This window comes from Typopeltis vanoorti, chromosome 6 (genome assembly GCF_054136105.1).
Source record: "Typopeltis vanoorti isolate ZY-2024b chromosome 6, IOZ_Tvanoo_1.0, whole genome shotgun sequence".
Classification (NCBI taxonomy): Eukaryota; Metazoa; Arthropoda; class Arachnida; order Uropygi; family Thelyphonidae; genus Typopeltis; species Typopeltis vanoorti.
Window position 1 is genome coordinate 22,229,728 of NC_143554.1, and position 16,665 is coordinate 22,246,392.

General features: G+C 36.6%; 1 protein-coding gene across 1 annotated transcript in view; it reads right to left on the minus strand.

The window, feature by feature from the left end:
- The window catches only part of LOC150105334 (tyrosine decarboxylase-like), a 311,867-nt gene that overhangs the window by 57,587 nt on the left and 237,615 nt on the right, over nucleotides 1-16,665 (minus strand). Inside the window, exons 11-12 of the mRNA XM_090393931.1 lie at nucleotides 13,581-13,600; nucleotides 2,284-2,382 (exon numbers count right to left, since the gene is read on the minus strand). Of these exons, the coding sequence (XP_090250057.1) occupies nucleotides 2,284-2,382; nucleotides 13,581-13,600 (119 nt within the window). The remainder of the gene's footprint in view (nucleotides 1-2,283; nucleotides 2,383-13,580; nucleotides 13,601-16,665) is intronic.

A 16,665-nucleotide genomic window follows, 5' to 3' on the forward strand; every position in this document is an offset into this window, starting at 1 on the left:
AGTTATCTTTTTTAGACGTTCTCCTCATCCGATCACCTTCAAATATTCTTACAACGACGGTATACAGGAAACCAACATTCACAGGTCGTTATATTCTTAAAGAATCAGCCCATCATCCATGTCAAAAAACAGGAATTATAAAATGCCTCATCAGAAGAGCCAAAACTAATTGTTCTACTTTTGATTATCTACAGAAAGAACTTTCTACTATCCAACAACACATGAAACTCAATGGCTTTTCTGAAAAAAATACTCAACGTCTTCTCAATTCTTATAATCCTCCACAAAACAACAAAGTTTCAATACATCGAGTGCCTATTCCTTATATCTCTGGTATTTCAGAACCTATCGCAAGAATTTTAAAGAAATATGATTTAACAACTACGTATTCACCTATTAACAAATTGTCTTCTCATTTTCCTTCTCCTAAAGACAAACACTCAACTTTATCTCTTCCTGGAGTTTATCAAATTCCGTGCAACTGTGATCTCTCTTATTTTGGACAAACTGGACGTTCACTTGAAAAAAGAATCCAAGAACATCAGTCATCCATTCTTCACAACAAACCTGAAAAGTCTGGATTGGCTCAACATGGGATTGAAACTGACCACAGCATCTTTTGGTTCAGGACTCGCCTCTTACATAGATACCATTATAGGTTCGAACGTTTGTTCAAGGAAAGCGTGGAGGCCTTGCTCCATTGCCCCAAGCTGAATCATAATGACTGTATATCTATATCAAAAATCTGGGAAAGTCTAATCAAGATTACTCATCAATTTTTTTTTTAATTTTTTTATAGCAAATTCAATCATGTTTCTACTTCAAAATATTCCGTTTCATACTTAGTGATATATAACATCACACGGAGTTTTCTAATTTTAACGATCTATTGTTAGTATTCTAGCTTGTATTTTTTTAAAACTGTTCTTGTAATACCACTGACGATGGTCTGCTATTTCCAGACTGAAATATTTGGTTAAATAAATATCTTTCTTGTGATTACGTGATTATATCATTCAGTCTTATGTCGCAAGTATCCTTGAAACAACAAATTAGCTTCTTTATAGAAGTTGCTCCTGTCCTGAAAATAGTCCAGGTGCTAACTTGTTTGCTTACACTTGAATAAAGGATTAAACCAAGTATATAATTTCTTGGTATCTTTAGTTTATTTGCATTATGCTCTGCATTTAATCAGTATACAGCAATAGTCAATGGTAAGTGGATACCACTCTAACAACAGGATGCCTAATTTCACACAAGTAGTTCAGAGGGAAATAAAGTATTCTCACTTGTTTCAGTCAACAGTTCAACCTTCTGCATAGATAGATTTGGCAACACTGGCTAAATGCTGAGTCAGTATATCTAATAACTAATGTGTTCTTTGGCTGGATTATCTATTTTGTGGGATGATAAACTTTAGTTTGCAAGAGGTAAATAAACTCTTTCACCTTCTTTAGTTAACCAACTCACCATTACTTAAAAGTCCTTATGAAATATCCTCTGTATCCTAGAAAGGATTCAAACCTGAAGTATTTCTCTTTCCAACCAAATGCTATGTCATCCTCAAAACTGTACTGTCTACTAATACCAAGCTTGGTTACAGAACATTTAGAGGAAATAAACTATTTGTAATAAGATGGATCAAAGTTATAGCAACAATGCATTTTATTGAACATTTTTCAATTGTAGTTTTGTGAGGTGTTAAAAGTGTCAAGACTGTCACTCGAGCAATAAGAATTCATTAAACTGGAGAGAATACATGGCATTACTAATATTAGTTTATTAAATCTAGTAGTTACAGATATTAGCAACTAATTGTGTATGTGTATCTACACACACACACAGCAACTAATAACTAATGACCACCTAAGATGGCCAAATGAACAGCATATTCATTTTTCAACTGACTGGCTCTGGATTTGACCTTTAGGCTAGATTCATTGTCCACTGAGGCCATTACTCTGCTTACTCACTAGAGGGCTAAACCTAAATTGACTAAGCATTTCATGTTCATACTAACAGATACTTAACATAATTACTCCTCAGTTGACCCATGACAGTGCAGGATTACAACTTAAAGAAAAAATCTCTCCAGCTTAATTTATCAATTACTAACATTTGAACTAAAAAATGTCACTTGTAATAAGAACTGAACTGCAAGTTTGAAAGCTTTAATGGTGCACATTAGTCTCAAGACTCCTTAATATACCTATTTGTAAAAATATTTTAATATTAATTGTCTGAAAATCCTACAGCTCAATGTTTCAATCGAAACAAACCTACCTCACGTATATACCTCTGAAGTCCTTCTATACCATAGTTCCGAATTACAAACCACAGTTTAAGAGAACGAAACCGTCTGCTAAGTGGTATACCCCAGTGCTGAAAAATTTATTGATAATGTTGAAATTAATCTTACAATTACCATTGCTAATTCAAAATTACAATTATTCTTTGCTGCAATGATAAATGTTGGTAATTGTTTGCTGCAATGATATAAATAAAGACTTCTCCTGAAGTCTTTATTTATAAAGACTTCAGGAGATACAATAACTTTGCTATTTATTCAAGTATACTATACTTTCAGGCTCCCTTGGGAGAGCCTGAAACTCTTAGAGGGCACCCTGGGTGGTGTATAGGGGAATGCCTCTCAGATATGAGTGGTAAAAGGGAAATGCTTCCTGTGGACCAACAGGCAACAGAAGCATCTGATCCATAGTGGATGGCTGCAAACAGTCTGTTCCTCATGTTCACCTCCAGCTTCAGCTGAATGAACCATTAAGGTTGGTTAGATGAGTGTCGATATGCTGAATGTGAAAACAAAAATGATTGAAATCTAGTACAATATGGAAGCGCACAGGAAAAGTACAACATGCCAGCTCAGATGTCGTCCAGATAAACAAGGTCTGCGTACCCAACTGAATGATTAAGATTGGATCAACAAGTTAGCTACTGAAAGAAGCAATAAAATTAAAACTAGCAAGAGACAAGCTATCAGCAGGAAGAACAGTGAACGTCCATACTTTATGGGTTCCAGGAAAACTAGACTTACTTTGCAAGGAGATGGAGCAATACTGGTGTGACATCCTTGGATTAGTGAAGATACACTGGACAGGGTCAGGGGAGATGAGAGGTGGAAGAATCATCTGGTCAGGTAATAGTATAAAACATGAGGCAGGAGTTGGATTTCTTCTAAGTAAAAGAGGAAGAGAAGCATTATTAGGATACAAACCAGTAAATGACAGAATAATAATGGCAAGATTTTCAGCAAGACCATTTAATATCACAGCAATTCATGTCAATTCACCCACTTTGAAAAGTATTGAAGAAGAAATACAGGTAATCTATAGCAACTTGAAAGAACCTTGAAATTAGTACCAAAAAATATATTATTGGAGGAGATTGGAATGCAAAGATTGGAAAGAACAATGAAAGATGGGGAAGAATGTGCAAATATGGATATGGAGAAAGCAAAGGAAGAGGAGAAAAAATGCTTGAATTTGCCTTGAAGCATGATATGGTAAATTATAATACACATGTCCAGCAAAAAGAGTGCAGGAAGTAGAACATGCCAGTCACCAGATGGAAGAACTAAGAACAAGCTAGGCACAATATTCATAAACAAGAGATGGGCCACATCAGTTCAGCTGTATTGAACATTTCAAGGAGCAGACATGTAATCAGATTGTAGCTTAGCGATCGCCAATATCAAGTTGAAACTCAAGTGACAAGTAAAGGGAAAGTTTCAGAATCAGAGAGAAATAAAGACACTGAGCGAAGAAATTACAGGAAAGTGCTCAAGGAAGAACTGAAATCCATTACGGAAAATTAACTGGAGGACAGAAACAACAAAGTGATGTCTGCAATCAAGAAAGCAGTGGAGTAAACAGTCCCAGATATAAAAAAAAAAGCCAAAAAAAGAGGTAGATCTCACAGAAGACATTAAAGATAATTTGAGCAAAAAGAACTTCAAAGATTAGGAGAGATCTCTGTGGAAATGGAAGAACAGTACAGAGCAAAATGCAATGAAGTAAAGAAAGCAGGTAGGAGGGAGAAATTTAAATGGCTAGAGGTCAATATCAATAAATACTTCAGTGAATACAGAACAAGAAAAGTATAAAAGATTATTATATTTATGGCTATTTTGCCTGCTTCTGTTTAGGAGTGTCCCTGAACAGAAGCAGGCAAAATAGCCATAAATATAATAGTTTGTTAAGAGGAGTAACATGGGAGTTTTCCCAGAAATAATATCCTTAGTATAAAAGATGATCGGAAACATCAACAAAAAATGGAGTGAAAAGCAGAGAGCCATAAATAATGGAAGTGTTCAAATCTTGATGAACACAGAAGAAATAGGTGAGAGATGGACAAGATATTGCTCAGAGTTATATATGACACAGGGAGATCTTCAGGTCCAAAAGAAGTTAACTGATGGAAATATCACCACCCAGCACAGATGAAGAAACAGATATATACCAAGAGATGAGGTTGTAAATGCAAAAAAAAATCTGAAAAACTATAGAAGCCCTGGGAATGATGACATCACTGGAGGGATGTTGAACATGGTGGCAAGGTGATAATAGACAAACTATACCAGTTATGTAACATGGCATGGAAGGAAAGAAAAACACCAAACAAATGAACAAGATCAATCCTAATACCTATTTGCAAAAAAAGGAAGCAAAATGGACTGCAAAAATTACAGAATAATAGCTCTAACAAGTCATGTGGGTAAAGTACTTATGATAATATTAACAAAAGAATAACTAAACTAATGGAAGAAAATCTAGAAGATGAGCAAGCAGGATTTAGAAGAGTCAGAAGTACTGTGCGCTAAATACTAATATTATGATTAATTGTGGAGAAAGCTCTACGTAAAATTAAAATGTTTATACCCGTTTTGTTGACTTTCAGAAAGCATTTAACGGTATCAATCAGATAGTAGCATGGACTGTACTTTAATCTTATGTAGTGGATAAGAACGTGATATGTCTGTTGTAGAACATCAATAACAATGCAGAGACTGCTGGGAGAAATGGGAAGATAGTTCCAGACAACAAGAGGCATGAGATAAAGAGACCCAATATCCCCAAGTATCTGTATCCTGCTTTTAGAAAGAGCAATGAATGTCATAAAGGATAATATATAGAGAATTTCAATTCAAGGTACTAAGATAAACAACTTGTGATCTGCAGATGACAGTCATTATTGAAGAAGATGAAGAGGAGCTACAAAGAACAGTACTGAATTGAAGAAGGAAATGGCTTACTTCAACAAAAATTGGACGCTTCATTGCAGACCCCACAACAGAGGCCCCTGGCTTTGACCTGCCCAGACAGCAATGGAGCACACTTAGTGAACGTGGCGTCGTATCGAGTTGTGCTGGAAAACGTGCTTTTAAATTGAAGTATAGTGTGCCTTTTTGTCTCAAATTGTGCTGCAGTTGTGCTTTGGTTGGATACAAGTGTCCTTCAGTGTTGTTTGGAATTCTGTTGTATTTATTATATTTTCGCTGCTGTTTATTTCATTACTTCAGCGACTAAAGATGGCATCCAACAAGAAATGTACGTCAGTGGCTCGCAGAACTTCTCTATGAAAGTCTTGCTCTGCGCTGGATTTTTCATAGTGGATGCATTGCGGAAACTGTTATATGTATGCGCTGAGGAATGTAAAGGATCTATGGACTGTTTGGTTAAATGAGAAGAATGAAAACGGCGATGTATGTGTCGAGACAGGCTGGAGCGATTAGGCATGGAAGCAGACGTCGGGACCGTAGCAGATGAATTTTGGCAGGAGTTCGGGAAAATGAAAAGTGACCATCTTTTGCAAAAGGAATTGAAAGTACTCAGTAAGGGAATTCTGGAAATTAAAACCGAGTTAAATGGGTTGAATAGAGAAATTAGGACTATGGAGATTACTCTAGCAGACGTAATTAGAACAGGATTAAGTATGGGAGAGTCTTTGGTGATTGATGAAGAAATAAATAGTATGGGAGTGATTGGGAGTCAACAGAATGAAAGCACAAGGGGTCGAGAAGAAATGAAATGTTGTGAGATTGAGGAAGTAAGTAAAAAAGCATTGAGTAATGAAACTGGGAGAGTCATGCTGAATAGTGTAGAAAATGAGGCTGTGAGTGACTCTTGTTTGGATTTGAATGAAGTTATGAGTGGTAAAATATATGGTGATTCTATGATTAAGGGTATGGAGAGCAGTATGCCTGAAGAGTGCTTGTCTGGTGGAACAATAGAGAGAGTGGCTTTAGCAATAAAGAGGGCATGATGAAGAAAAGATGATAGTTATGGTGGGTACAAATGACCTGAGTGGTAGTATAAATCGGGTAGCAAAAGATTTAAGAACATTGTTAGATATCGTGAAGAAGAAAAGTGTCAATGGGAGAATAGTGTGTGTGCTGCCTTGTTTTGACAATTATGAGTTAATTAGACGAACGATGATAATGAACGATATGATTGCAAGAACGTGTAAAAAACAAAACAAAAAAGAGGTCTGGAATTTGTTGATGTCTGGAGTATGTTTGAAGGCAAAAGACAGCTGTATGCATGAGATGGGTTCCAACTAAACATGGAAGGTCATAAGAGATTGAAGAAATTACTGTTTTCTGAACAAGATGAAGTAATTGGGCAGGGAAACTAAAATTGAAAAGGTTGAGTGTAAGAGGGAGAAACTAAAGCAGTGATTGTATAATTGTTGATCCTTATTCGCAGAATAAATTGCAGAATAGAGGGGATTAAAATCAGCATGAGACTACTGAAATTAGTGACATGTATTTCAGTTCTAAAGCTGGTACAAGAATTAAAGGGAATCTGCAATTTTTGTATACAAATACAAAAAGCATTCGAAATAACAGGGAAGAAATTCTGGCATTAGTCAGTGCAATCTCACCACAAGTTGTAGGCATTAGTGAAACTTGGCTGTCAGCAGATGTGATCACTGGAATTGAATACTGTACCCATCATATTCAATTCCAGCAGATGTGATCACTGGAATTGAATATGATGGGTACAGTATTTTCAGGGAGGATAGAGAAGATACAATGGGGGGAGGAGTACTGTTGATGATAGCTGATGAGGTGCAGCCAAAGAAAGTAGTATATCAAGATGATAGACATGTGAATGATTTGAGGGTGTACATTTGAGGCAGTCTGGTGTGAAATAGTGACCAATGCAACCAAATATATAATTGGTTGCTGCTATAGGCCAGGGGGGTATAGGGGGTGATATTGAATTCATGCATCAGCAAATTAGTGCAGGGTTAGTGATTATTATGAGGGATTTTAATTATGGTGAAATCAATTGGAAGGAGGAAATATCACATGGCAAAAAGGAAATGGAATTCATACATCTTCTACAAGATAATTACTTGAAATAGCACATAACTGAAGGGACACATGGTGAGAGTGTTGGACCTGGTCATTGGTTCAGAGGATATATGCATAAGTAAGGTGTCCTCGTTACCTCCAATTGGTGAGAATGAATAAGGATCGTGTGGTATTGACTTGGGAGGTTGCAAAATTTGTGGATTTCTCTCTTAAGAAGGGAAATATACGGAAATACAGGTTAGGCAATTATTTAACTTAAGTTTGAACTCTGGTATGGTTCCTAGGGAGTGGAAGTGGAAGGAAGGCAAAGTAGTCCCTTTGCATAAAGGTGGCTCTAAAACTGCGGTAGTTAATTACAGACCAATCGCCATCTCGGGAGTGGTAGTAAAAGTATTGGAAAAGTTGGTTAAAGACAAAATTCAAGAATGGGTGGATCAGAATATGATACTCTACAGGGGCCAACATAGTTTTGTTAAAGGTCGATCCTGCCGTAGCAATTTATTAGCTTTTTATAATATAATGACATATGAGTTGGACAAAGGAAATGGCTACACAGTGGTATTTCTGGATTTTGCTAAGGCTTTTGACAGGATATCCCATGGAATACTGTTGCACAAATTGGAGCAGATGGGGATGGATACTAAACTGGTGATATGGATAGGAGAATGGCTCAGGGAGAGATACCACCAGAGGGTAGTGTATGGAAGAGCAGAGTCCAGAACGAGGCAGGTGACTAGTGGTGTGTCTCAGGGCTCTGTGCTTGGGCCATTGTTTAATTTGTATGTAAATGATATTGGAAATGGCTTAAAAGGAGATTTTCAGTTTATTTTATTATTATTATTATTCAGGCCTCGATGGAGTCAAAAGATTCATCGTGGGAAGGTCCTTCCTATGAAACACAAAGTCTATCATACCACTCCTTGAACTCATCGACCGTTCTTGCTCTCACCACTCCATCAGGCAATGCATTCCATGATTCAACCACCCTCCATGCAAAGAAACCACTCCTCACCCCCCCCCTGCTCACAGTTTCCTTTCATAACTTCCAGGGATGGCCTCATCATCACTCCTTCCCGCTGTTCAACCAAGCGAAAGAACTCCCCAGTGTCAACCCTGTAACCACTGCTCAACAGTTTAAAAGTTTCAATCATATCACCTCTCCTTCTATCCACTAAACTCTGCAGTCCACATTCCCTCAGCCGATCCTCATAACTATCATTGTACAGTCCTGAAACCATCTTTGTTATCTGCCTTTGTACCCTTTCCACAGTTAATTTATCCCCTTCAAATCCTGGGGACCAAATCTGAGAACAATAGTCAAGTGTGGTCTGATCAGGGTCTTATACAACGGAATGATAACTTATCTCTGCAGGTCAGTGTCCTTCTCATTATTGCAGCAATCCTTTGTGTTACCTTCACCACCTTTGCAATATGTCCCCTAAATTTCAGGTTTCTATCAATCATCAACCCCAGATCTCTTGTCTTCCCTACTTCCTCCAGTATAACTCCTCCCATAGAGTATGTTTGCTGATGATGCAAAGTTGGGTAGCGCAATAAAAAAAATCAAGCTGATGTTGAGAGTTTGCAGGATGATTTAAATAAGCTGGTAAAATGGGCAAAAGGAAATGGATGTCAGTTCAATGTGAAAAAGTGTAAAGTTATCCATTTTGGGATTAAAAGATAACCAGCTGTGTACTACATTGATGGAACATTACTCCAAGAGATTGATGAGGCTAGGGACTTGGGGGTGTTGGTAGATAGGGAGATGAAGTTCATGGGACACATTGCTAAGGTGTCCAAGATTGCACATAGGATTACTTGTGCAATCTTGGACAAGTAATGTCCAAGTTAAGAAACACACTAACATCCAGAGATAAAAAGTTTATTATTCCTTTTTATAAAGCATTGATACTTCCACATTTGGATTATTATGCTCAGGTCTGGTCACCTGGATTCCTTGCAGATGAGGTGGTTGTGGAAAGGGCTCAGAGGAGAGTGACTAAGTTAGAAATGATGTAAAAATTCTCCCTACATTGATAGACTTAGAGCTTGTGGATTGCAGAGGTTGGTTGATAGGCAGAGGAGAGGGGGATATGATAGAAACATTTAAATTACTAAAAGGGTTTTATAAGATTGATGCAGGTGAAATGTTTCAGCTGTGTGATAGTGATGGAAGAACAAGAGGTCATCCCTGGAAATTAAAGAAAAGTGTGGTTAACAAGAGTGTGAGAACGAGCCTGGAGGGTGGTGAATGAGTGGAATGCATGGCCTGGTTCAGCTGCGAGTTTGTAAATGAATTCAAGAACAGATATGATAGATATTGTTTTGATAGTAGACTCCTGCGATGAGTCTACTGACTCCATGGAGCTACACGTAATAATAATAATAATGAACATCGATAAAACAAAAACATTCAGAGATATATTTAGAGAAAAGAGGATGGAACTGCAATTAAAGGTCAACGGACAAGAGTTGGAAGAGGTTAGGAGCTTCACATACCTAAGAAGCAATATGACTCATGATTTAGATTATAAGAAAGAAAGATCCTGGATAACAAAAGCTGAAGTAAATTTACAGGCAATGGACAAGATATGGAAGAGTAAATCAGTGAGCCTTCCCATAAAGCTGAGACTGCTGGAAACATGCACATTCACAAGTGATCTCTACGATTGTGAGTCATTGGTAATGGTCAAAAACTGAGACAAATATTGGCTTTCAAAAGAACATGTTATAGACAGATTCTTCAAATTGGATGGGTACAAAATGTAACAAATGAACTGCATCGCAAAGTAAATTGGAAAGAAAATATAATGCACAAACTAATTCAAAGAAAACTGAAGTTTTTTGGACATATCTGCAGAATGGATAACAGTAGAAAGATCAAAACCATGATGCTTGGGTAGATGATATGAAAGACTAATATGGAAAGAGTTTGCAGGATTTGAGTCATCTGACAGTGGACGGAAAGAAGTGGCAACAGATGATGAAACAAGCATCAGACACCAATTGGGCAATGATGATACTATACTTGATCTTTTTTCAAGTCCCAATGACCCAAAGAGTTAGGCCAGCAATAACTTAATTACCAGTAGTGCCTTACTTAAGTCCCTTTGTAATACACACAGCTCATCATAACAAACTTTAACCAAGTTCAAATTCTCTGCAGACACCATACTCTCAGGCAAGGTATTCTAATCATTCACATATGCATGCAAAAAACCTGCTTCTCATTCCCTTGTTCACACCCTCCTTATACAGCTTCCAGGGATGACCGCTTATTCTCCAACCATGTTACGAAAAACTTTTTCAACATTTATCCTAGAACAACCTCTTTCCAAATTGTCTGTCTCTATCATATCAGCCTTGATCCTCCTATCCACTAAACTCTAAATTGCATCTTCTCAACCTTTCCTCATCTTCAACATTCTGAAAATCAGAAACTACCATAGTCAGTCACCTCTGGACCCTTTCCAAAATCTCTTCATCCTTTTAAAAACCAGGTGACCAAATCTGTGCATAGTAGTCCATGTGTGGCCTAATCAGGGCCTTACACAATGGAACAAGAATCATCTTACTACAAGTCAGTGTCTGCCACATCATTCCCAGAATTCATTGTATTGTCCTCACAATTTTGGCAATGTCCTCTAAATTTTAGGTCCTTATAATTTAAATTTTACAACATTGAACTGGCATCCCACTCCCAGCCATTACATCTGCTCTACTCCTCATAGTTTGTCCCAACATTGCATCATCTCCAAACAAGTGAATATCCCCATCTAAATCTCCCCAATATTCATTAACATACAGGATTAAACAGCACTGAAGCTAAAACAGACCTGAGTCACCCCTAGTGACTTTCCTCTTCCGGGTTATTGCTCTCCCATACACAACTTGCTGATACCTATCAGACAGCCAATCTCCAATCCAATGCCATCTGCTCTAGTTTGAATATCAACTTATCATGTGATAATTATCAAAAGCCTTTGCAAAATTCTCCTTTTAAGTAAGTAGATTACTAAAACATGACTTCCCTTTAGCAAATCCATGCTATCCATCAAAGGTAATACCATTATTGTCAAACCAAATCTGGATCCTAGTTCTCACCAGCCTCTTCAATACTTTAACCACAACTATTGACACACATGAGCCTATAATTTGATGCTTGATTTTTATCATCTCCCGTATGAAGCATGACAATCTTGCCTTCCTTCCACTCTTTTGAAACCTGACCCAGTGCATGACTCCTATTAAACAATTATGTCAAGGCAGATGCCAACTCCCTGGCACATTCCTTCAAAATATATGGTGATAATAATATATTATCACCATAATATATTATCTAATATATATTATATACATAATAATATAATATATAACAAAATATATTATCAAGGTACTCAGCCTTATTAACATCAAATTTGCTCAATTCCCCATATATCTCTTTCGCACTTACAGTCAGTCTTTCATCACGAACTGCTCTCAAACTCTCTATGATGTTACATTCACAGGAATGGAACACCTTTAACTACTCATTAAATATCTGATCTATAGCCTCTGCAGCAGTTGTTTTTATACCATTTTCTCCAATCAACGCCATCCTTCCATAATCATTTTTTTTTGCTTGCTACATATCAAAAGCTAACTGCTGCCCATACTTCATTTTTGCTAACCTTACTAAACAAGTCACTTTCCTTGTCTGTTCTTTGTAATTCTCATGAACTGATTATTACCACTTCTCTTTTGCTGCCTCCATAATGCCTTTGTATTGTAGGCTTAATCTCTTTATTCATCCATTTTAGACCTAACTAATTTAACCTTCAGATCCTTGAAATACCTTTAGACATTGCTTCTACCAGACAATTCTTGAATATCTCCCAAGCTGCACTGATCTGCTTTCCAGTGAACTCCTCATTGCAATTTGAAAAACTTCATTGCACCATTCTGGCTATCATCTATCTTCCGTGCTCTTCTCCTCAAAAGTTACCTCGGAAAATCTTCTCTCTTTTATGTTGAATCCTTCTTAACCATTTCATTTGTACCCATGATTGTTGGTACTTCCAACCACTCATCTTCCACTTTATGGAGTACTATCCAAATGTATTCACAAGTCAGCATTTCAGGTATGCATTGTTTGCACACACACCATATCACTGAATAAAATTTTATTAATTCAACTCTTACCATTATTGTCCTTGCCCATTATGTCCACATTTCATCCTCCCATGTTTGTATGCTAGCACACACATTGTTTCCCAGCAATGTCCAATGTTGCGTAGTGTGAAGAGTATCAGAAAGAGTGGAGAGGTTTAGAGTTCAATAAGTTGTGACACATACTTAAGACCTGCAACAAGCAGATTGAATAGGAATAATAAATTTTATCATCTTAAGCAGACATACTATAGTGGGCCTCCCATGATGGGTGCATTGACTATGGAGGTTACTGAAATAAGTGATATTTATTTTGTTTTATTTTTTTTTTACTTCGAGGAATTATTCAGAGTCCTGAGCAAATTTAAATGATTTCTTATACAGTTTATACATATTCATTCATGTGGATTGTAATTATGCAGAAAACTATATAGGTTAGATAATGAGATCATGAAGACAAAAAAGAGAGCATTTCAAGTAATATTAAAGAAAATAATACCAGGTCAGCTTTACACTTTGGTGTGAAAGAGAGCCACCATGTTATATTATATTATGATCATTGTTAACAAACATTTAAAGAATTCAATGAAGTATTCAAAATCACTTTATATGAGAATCCAAGCTTGAAGGGAAATGTAACACAATTCATAACATTCAGTAAAAAAATCATGCAATCTTCAATGAAGTACGCTTTAAAGCGTACTTCATTGAAGGTTAGATAATTCATTTATAGGTTAGATAATGAGATCATTAATTCAAAAAAGGAGAGCATGTCAAGTAATATTAAAGAAAATCATACCAGGTCAGCTTTACACTATGGTGTGAAAGAGAGCCACCATGTTATGTTATATTATGATCATTGTTAAAGGGTACAAAAACAATCAAGAATGTGGAATAAATATGTCTTGTAGGCATAATTTGTCTTCACAGCATTATAATTCCATAATGGAGTTTAATTTTATGTTTATTCAATATGTAGAAATCAAGAGTCAAAATATTATCTGAAAATTAATGAACTATCTTTAGCTGACAGGATACTTTTAATTGAATTGAAGATTCTAATAATTTATCCAGAAAGCAACATAGATTGACTTACCCTGTAATCAATAGATTTATCTGAAAAAAAATTTAAGAGAAGTTTTAAACTTAAAAATCAAATATTGACACATACAATTAATTAATAATACTCAAACCTATATTCCAAACATGTTTCTATTTATTTATAGAATATCTAATAATGTATCCTATCTTCATGTATATATTATTATTATTACTATTATTACACCCTCCATGGAGTCAGACTCATTGTGGGAGGTTCATTCAGCTGGCAACATTTTTATCATACTAAGCCTTAAAATCTATAACACTCCTTGCATTAACAACATATTCTGGTAATATGTTCCACTCACTGAAAATTCTCCATGTAAAAATCTACTCATACCCATCTTCACAACACTCTTATGTAACTTCAAGAGATGGCCTCTAGTTCTTCCTCTCTCACCCTTTACTCCTTTTATAATTCCCTCTGGATTAATCTGATAAAATCCTCTAACATAAATGTTTCTATCATATCACCTCTCTTCCTCCTATCTACCAAACTCTGTATTTCAGATCTCTTCAACTCTTCTCATAGCCAGCATTCTAAACTCCTGACATTGTCTCAGTCACTCACCTCTGGACCCTCTCCAATGTCTCCACATTACAATGAAAACCAGGTGACCAGATTGGAGCACAATAGTCCAAGTGTGGCCTGACCAGTGCGTAATACAGTGGCACAACCACTTTATCCCTGCATGTTAAAGTACTTTCCACTGCAGCAGCAGTATGATGTGCAGTCTTTGCAACACTAGCAATATGCTCTCAAAACTTCAAACAACAAATTACACAGTAATTAACTTTAATGAAATGAAAGTACAGATATTTTGTACCGAAAATAATGGTACATCATCATCAGTGCATAGCAGATGTGTGCTCCTGTTCCTCAAGCTTACAACAAGAACTTCTATCAAATCTTTAATGGAATTTAATGATTACAACCCTAATCAAATCCAGCAGATAACTGCCTCCTATGCTCCAACACCTCAGAATTCTTCAACAGACAGCAGGGTTCCAATCCCTTATATCTCTGGTATTTCTCTGAAACTATTGGTAAAATTTGATTTGAAGTAGTATCACTTTATTTCCACATATTTTCCTACAAAAAAAAATTTCTCATCTGTTACCATCTACAAAAGACAAACTGTAGTTTAATAATATCATATGTTAATATTAATTTCTAGCATGTGGCAACAGTTTTTAATTGATAAACGACTATTGTATGTAAATTGTATTCCTGTTTCTTTGATTTGCTTGTTTCTACACACTGATGATGTACTGTTATTTTCAGTATGAAATATCTGTATTTACATTTAATTAAAGTTAATTACTGTGGTTATCTATTCCCACAGCCTTATTAATATCTAACCCAACCAAAACTGATACACCTCCACTTCCAGTTCTCATAAACCTTGCCTCTCTTCTATATATTGCACAGCATCACTTACACCAGTATGATATATGCTGATAAAGTGCTTGTTCAATAATTCCACTATATCCTTTTGCAGCTGTTATTCTGCTGCCATGACTACTCTACTCTATTTACTCACTTAGCCATGGCATGCAGTTATACATTGCTTTTGTCAGATACTGCATTGTGAGTTTCCATGTATTATCAACATCTTTTCTGCTCAGCTCATCAACCTAATGTATTGATGCTAACTGACTACATATAGTTTCCTATATAATCACCTGCTTTATACTTCCACTTGTATCCATTATTGTCAGTAACCTTTTGTTGTTTCATCACTTCCCAAAGAAGTACCTCGTGATCACTCTCACCAATCGGCAGCAATGTCAACACATCTTTAACTACATCTTGTGAAGTTATCAGAAATCGAAAACATTAAAGCCTCTAGTTGCTTCAATCACATGCTGCTTAAGATACTTATCTCTCAAAAATTCCATAAACTCACTGTCCTTGTTCTATTCTATATTCCTGTTATTAATGTCTCCCATCAGGATCACCTTTTTATATGGCCAACTAATTTGCCTAACCATCTCACAATCACTATTCTCTGCATTCCGTGGATTATAGCAGTATCCTATCAGATATACTAAACTGTTTATTTTATTATTACCCAAGACCCCATGGAGTCAAAGAATCATCTGGGAGGCCTTTTATCATACAAACAGCTAATCATACCATGCTTTAAACACACAAATTCTCTGCAGACACCACACTCTCAGGCAAGGCATTCCAATTATTCACAACTCTGCATGAAAAAAATCCTGCTTTACACTCCCCTATTCACACCCTCCTTATACAGTTTCCAGGGATGACCTCTGGTTCTTCCCTGGTCTCCCACTATTTTCTGTAGAACCTCTCCCAACATTTATCCTAATAACAACCCCTTACTAACTTGTAGGTCTATTATATCTCTCCTCTTCCTCCTGTCTACCAGACTCCGCAAATTGCATCTTCTAAATCTTTCCTCATACTCAGCATTCCAGAGGTTAGAAACTACCTTAGTCAGTCGCCCTCTGGACCCTTTCTAATATCTTTTCATCCTTCTGAAAACCATGTGACCAAATCTGGGTACAAGAGTCCATGTGTGGCCTAATCAAAGCCTTATAGAACGGAACAAGAATCTCCCTACTTATACAAGTCATTGTCCTCAGCATCATTCCCAGAAGCCTTTGTGTTGTCTTCACAATTTTGGCTATGTCTCCCCTAAATTTCAGATCCTTATCCACTATTACCCCCAGATCTCTTATTTCCTCCATCCCTGATAACATACCCTCGCTAAGCATAAATTCTGCATCCCATCTTTGTTTCCCAAATTTTTAAACCTTACATTTTGCAACATTGAACTCACATCCACATTCCTGTGCCCAATCACTCAATTTATTCAAGTCTTCTTGTAAGGCCACAAGATCTCTACTCTTCATGGTTCGTCCCAACTTTGCATCATTTGCAAACAACTGAATGTCTCCATCCAAGTGGGAGAAGCGCTACGGACGTGTTTTGAAGAGCTCCTGATTCAGATAAGTTTTACTAGGAATAATTAAGTATATATGCGTAATTGTTTAAGTATGAGCGGCTGTAAACGTTGTACGCTACCGATATTATTAGTGTGGGTTTT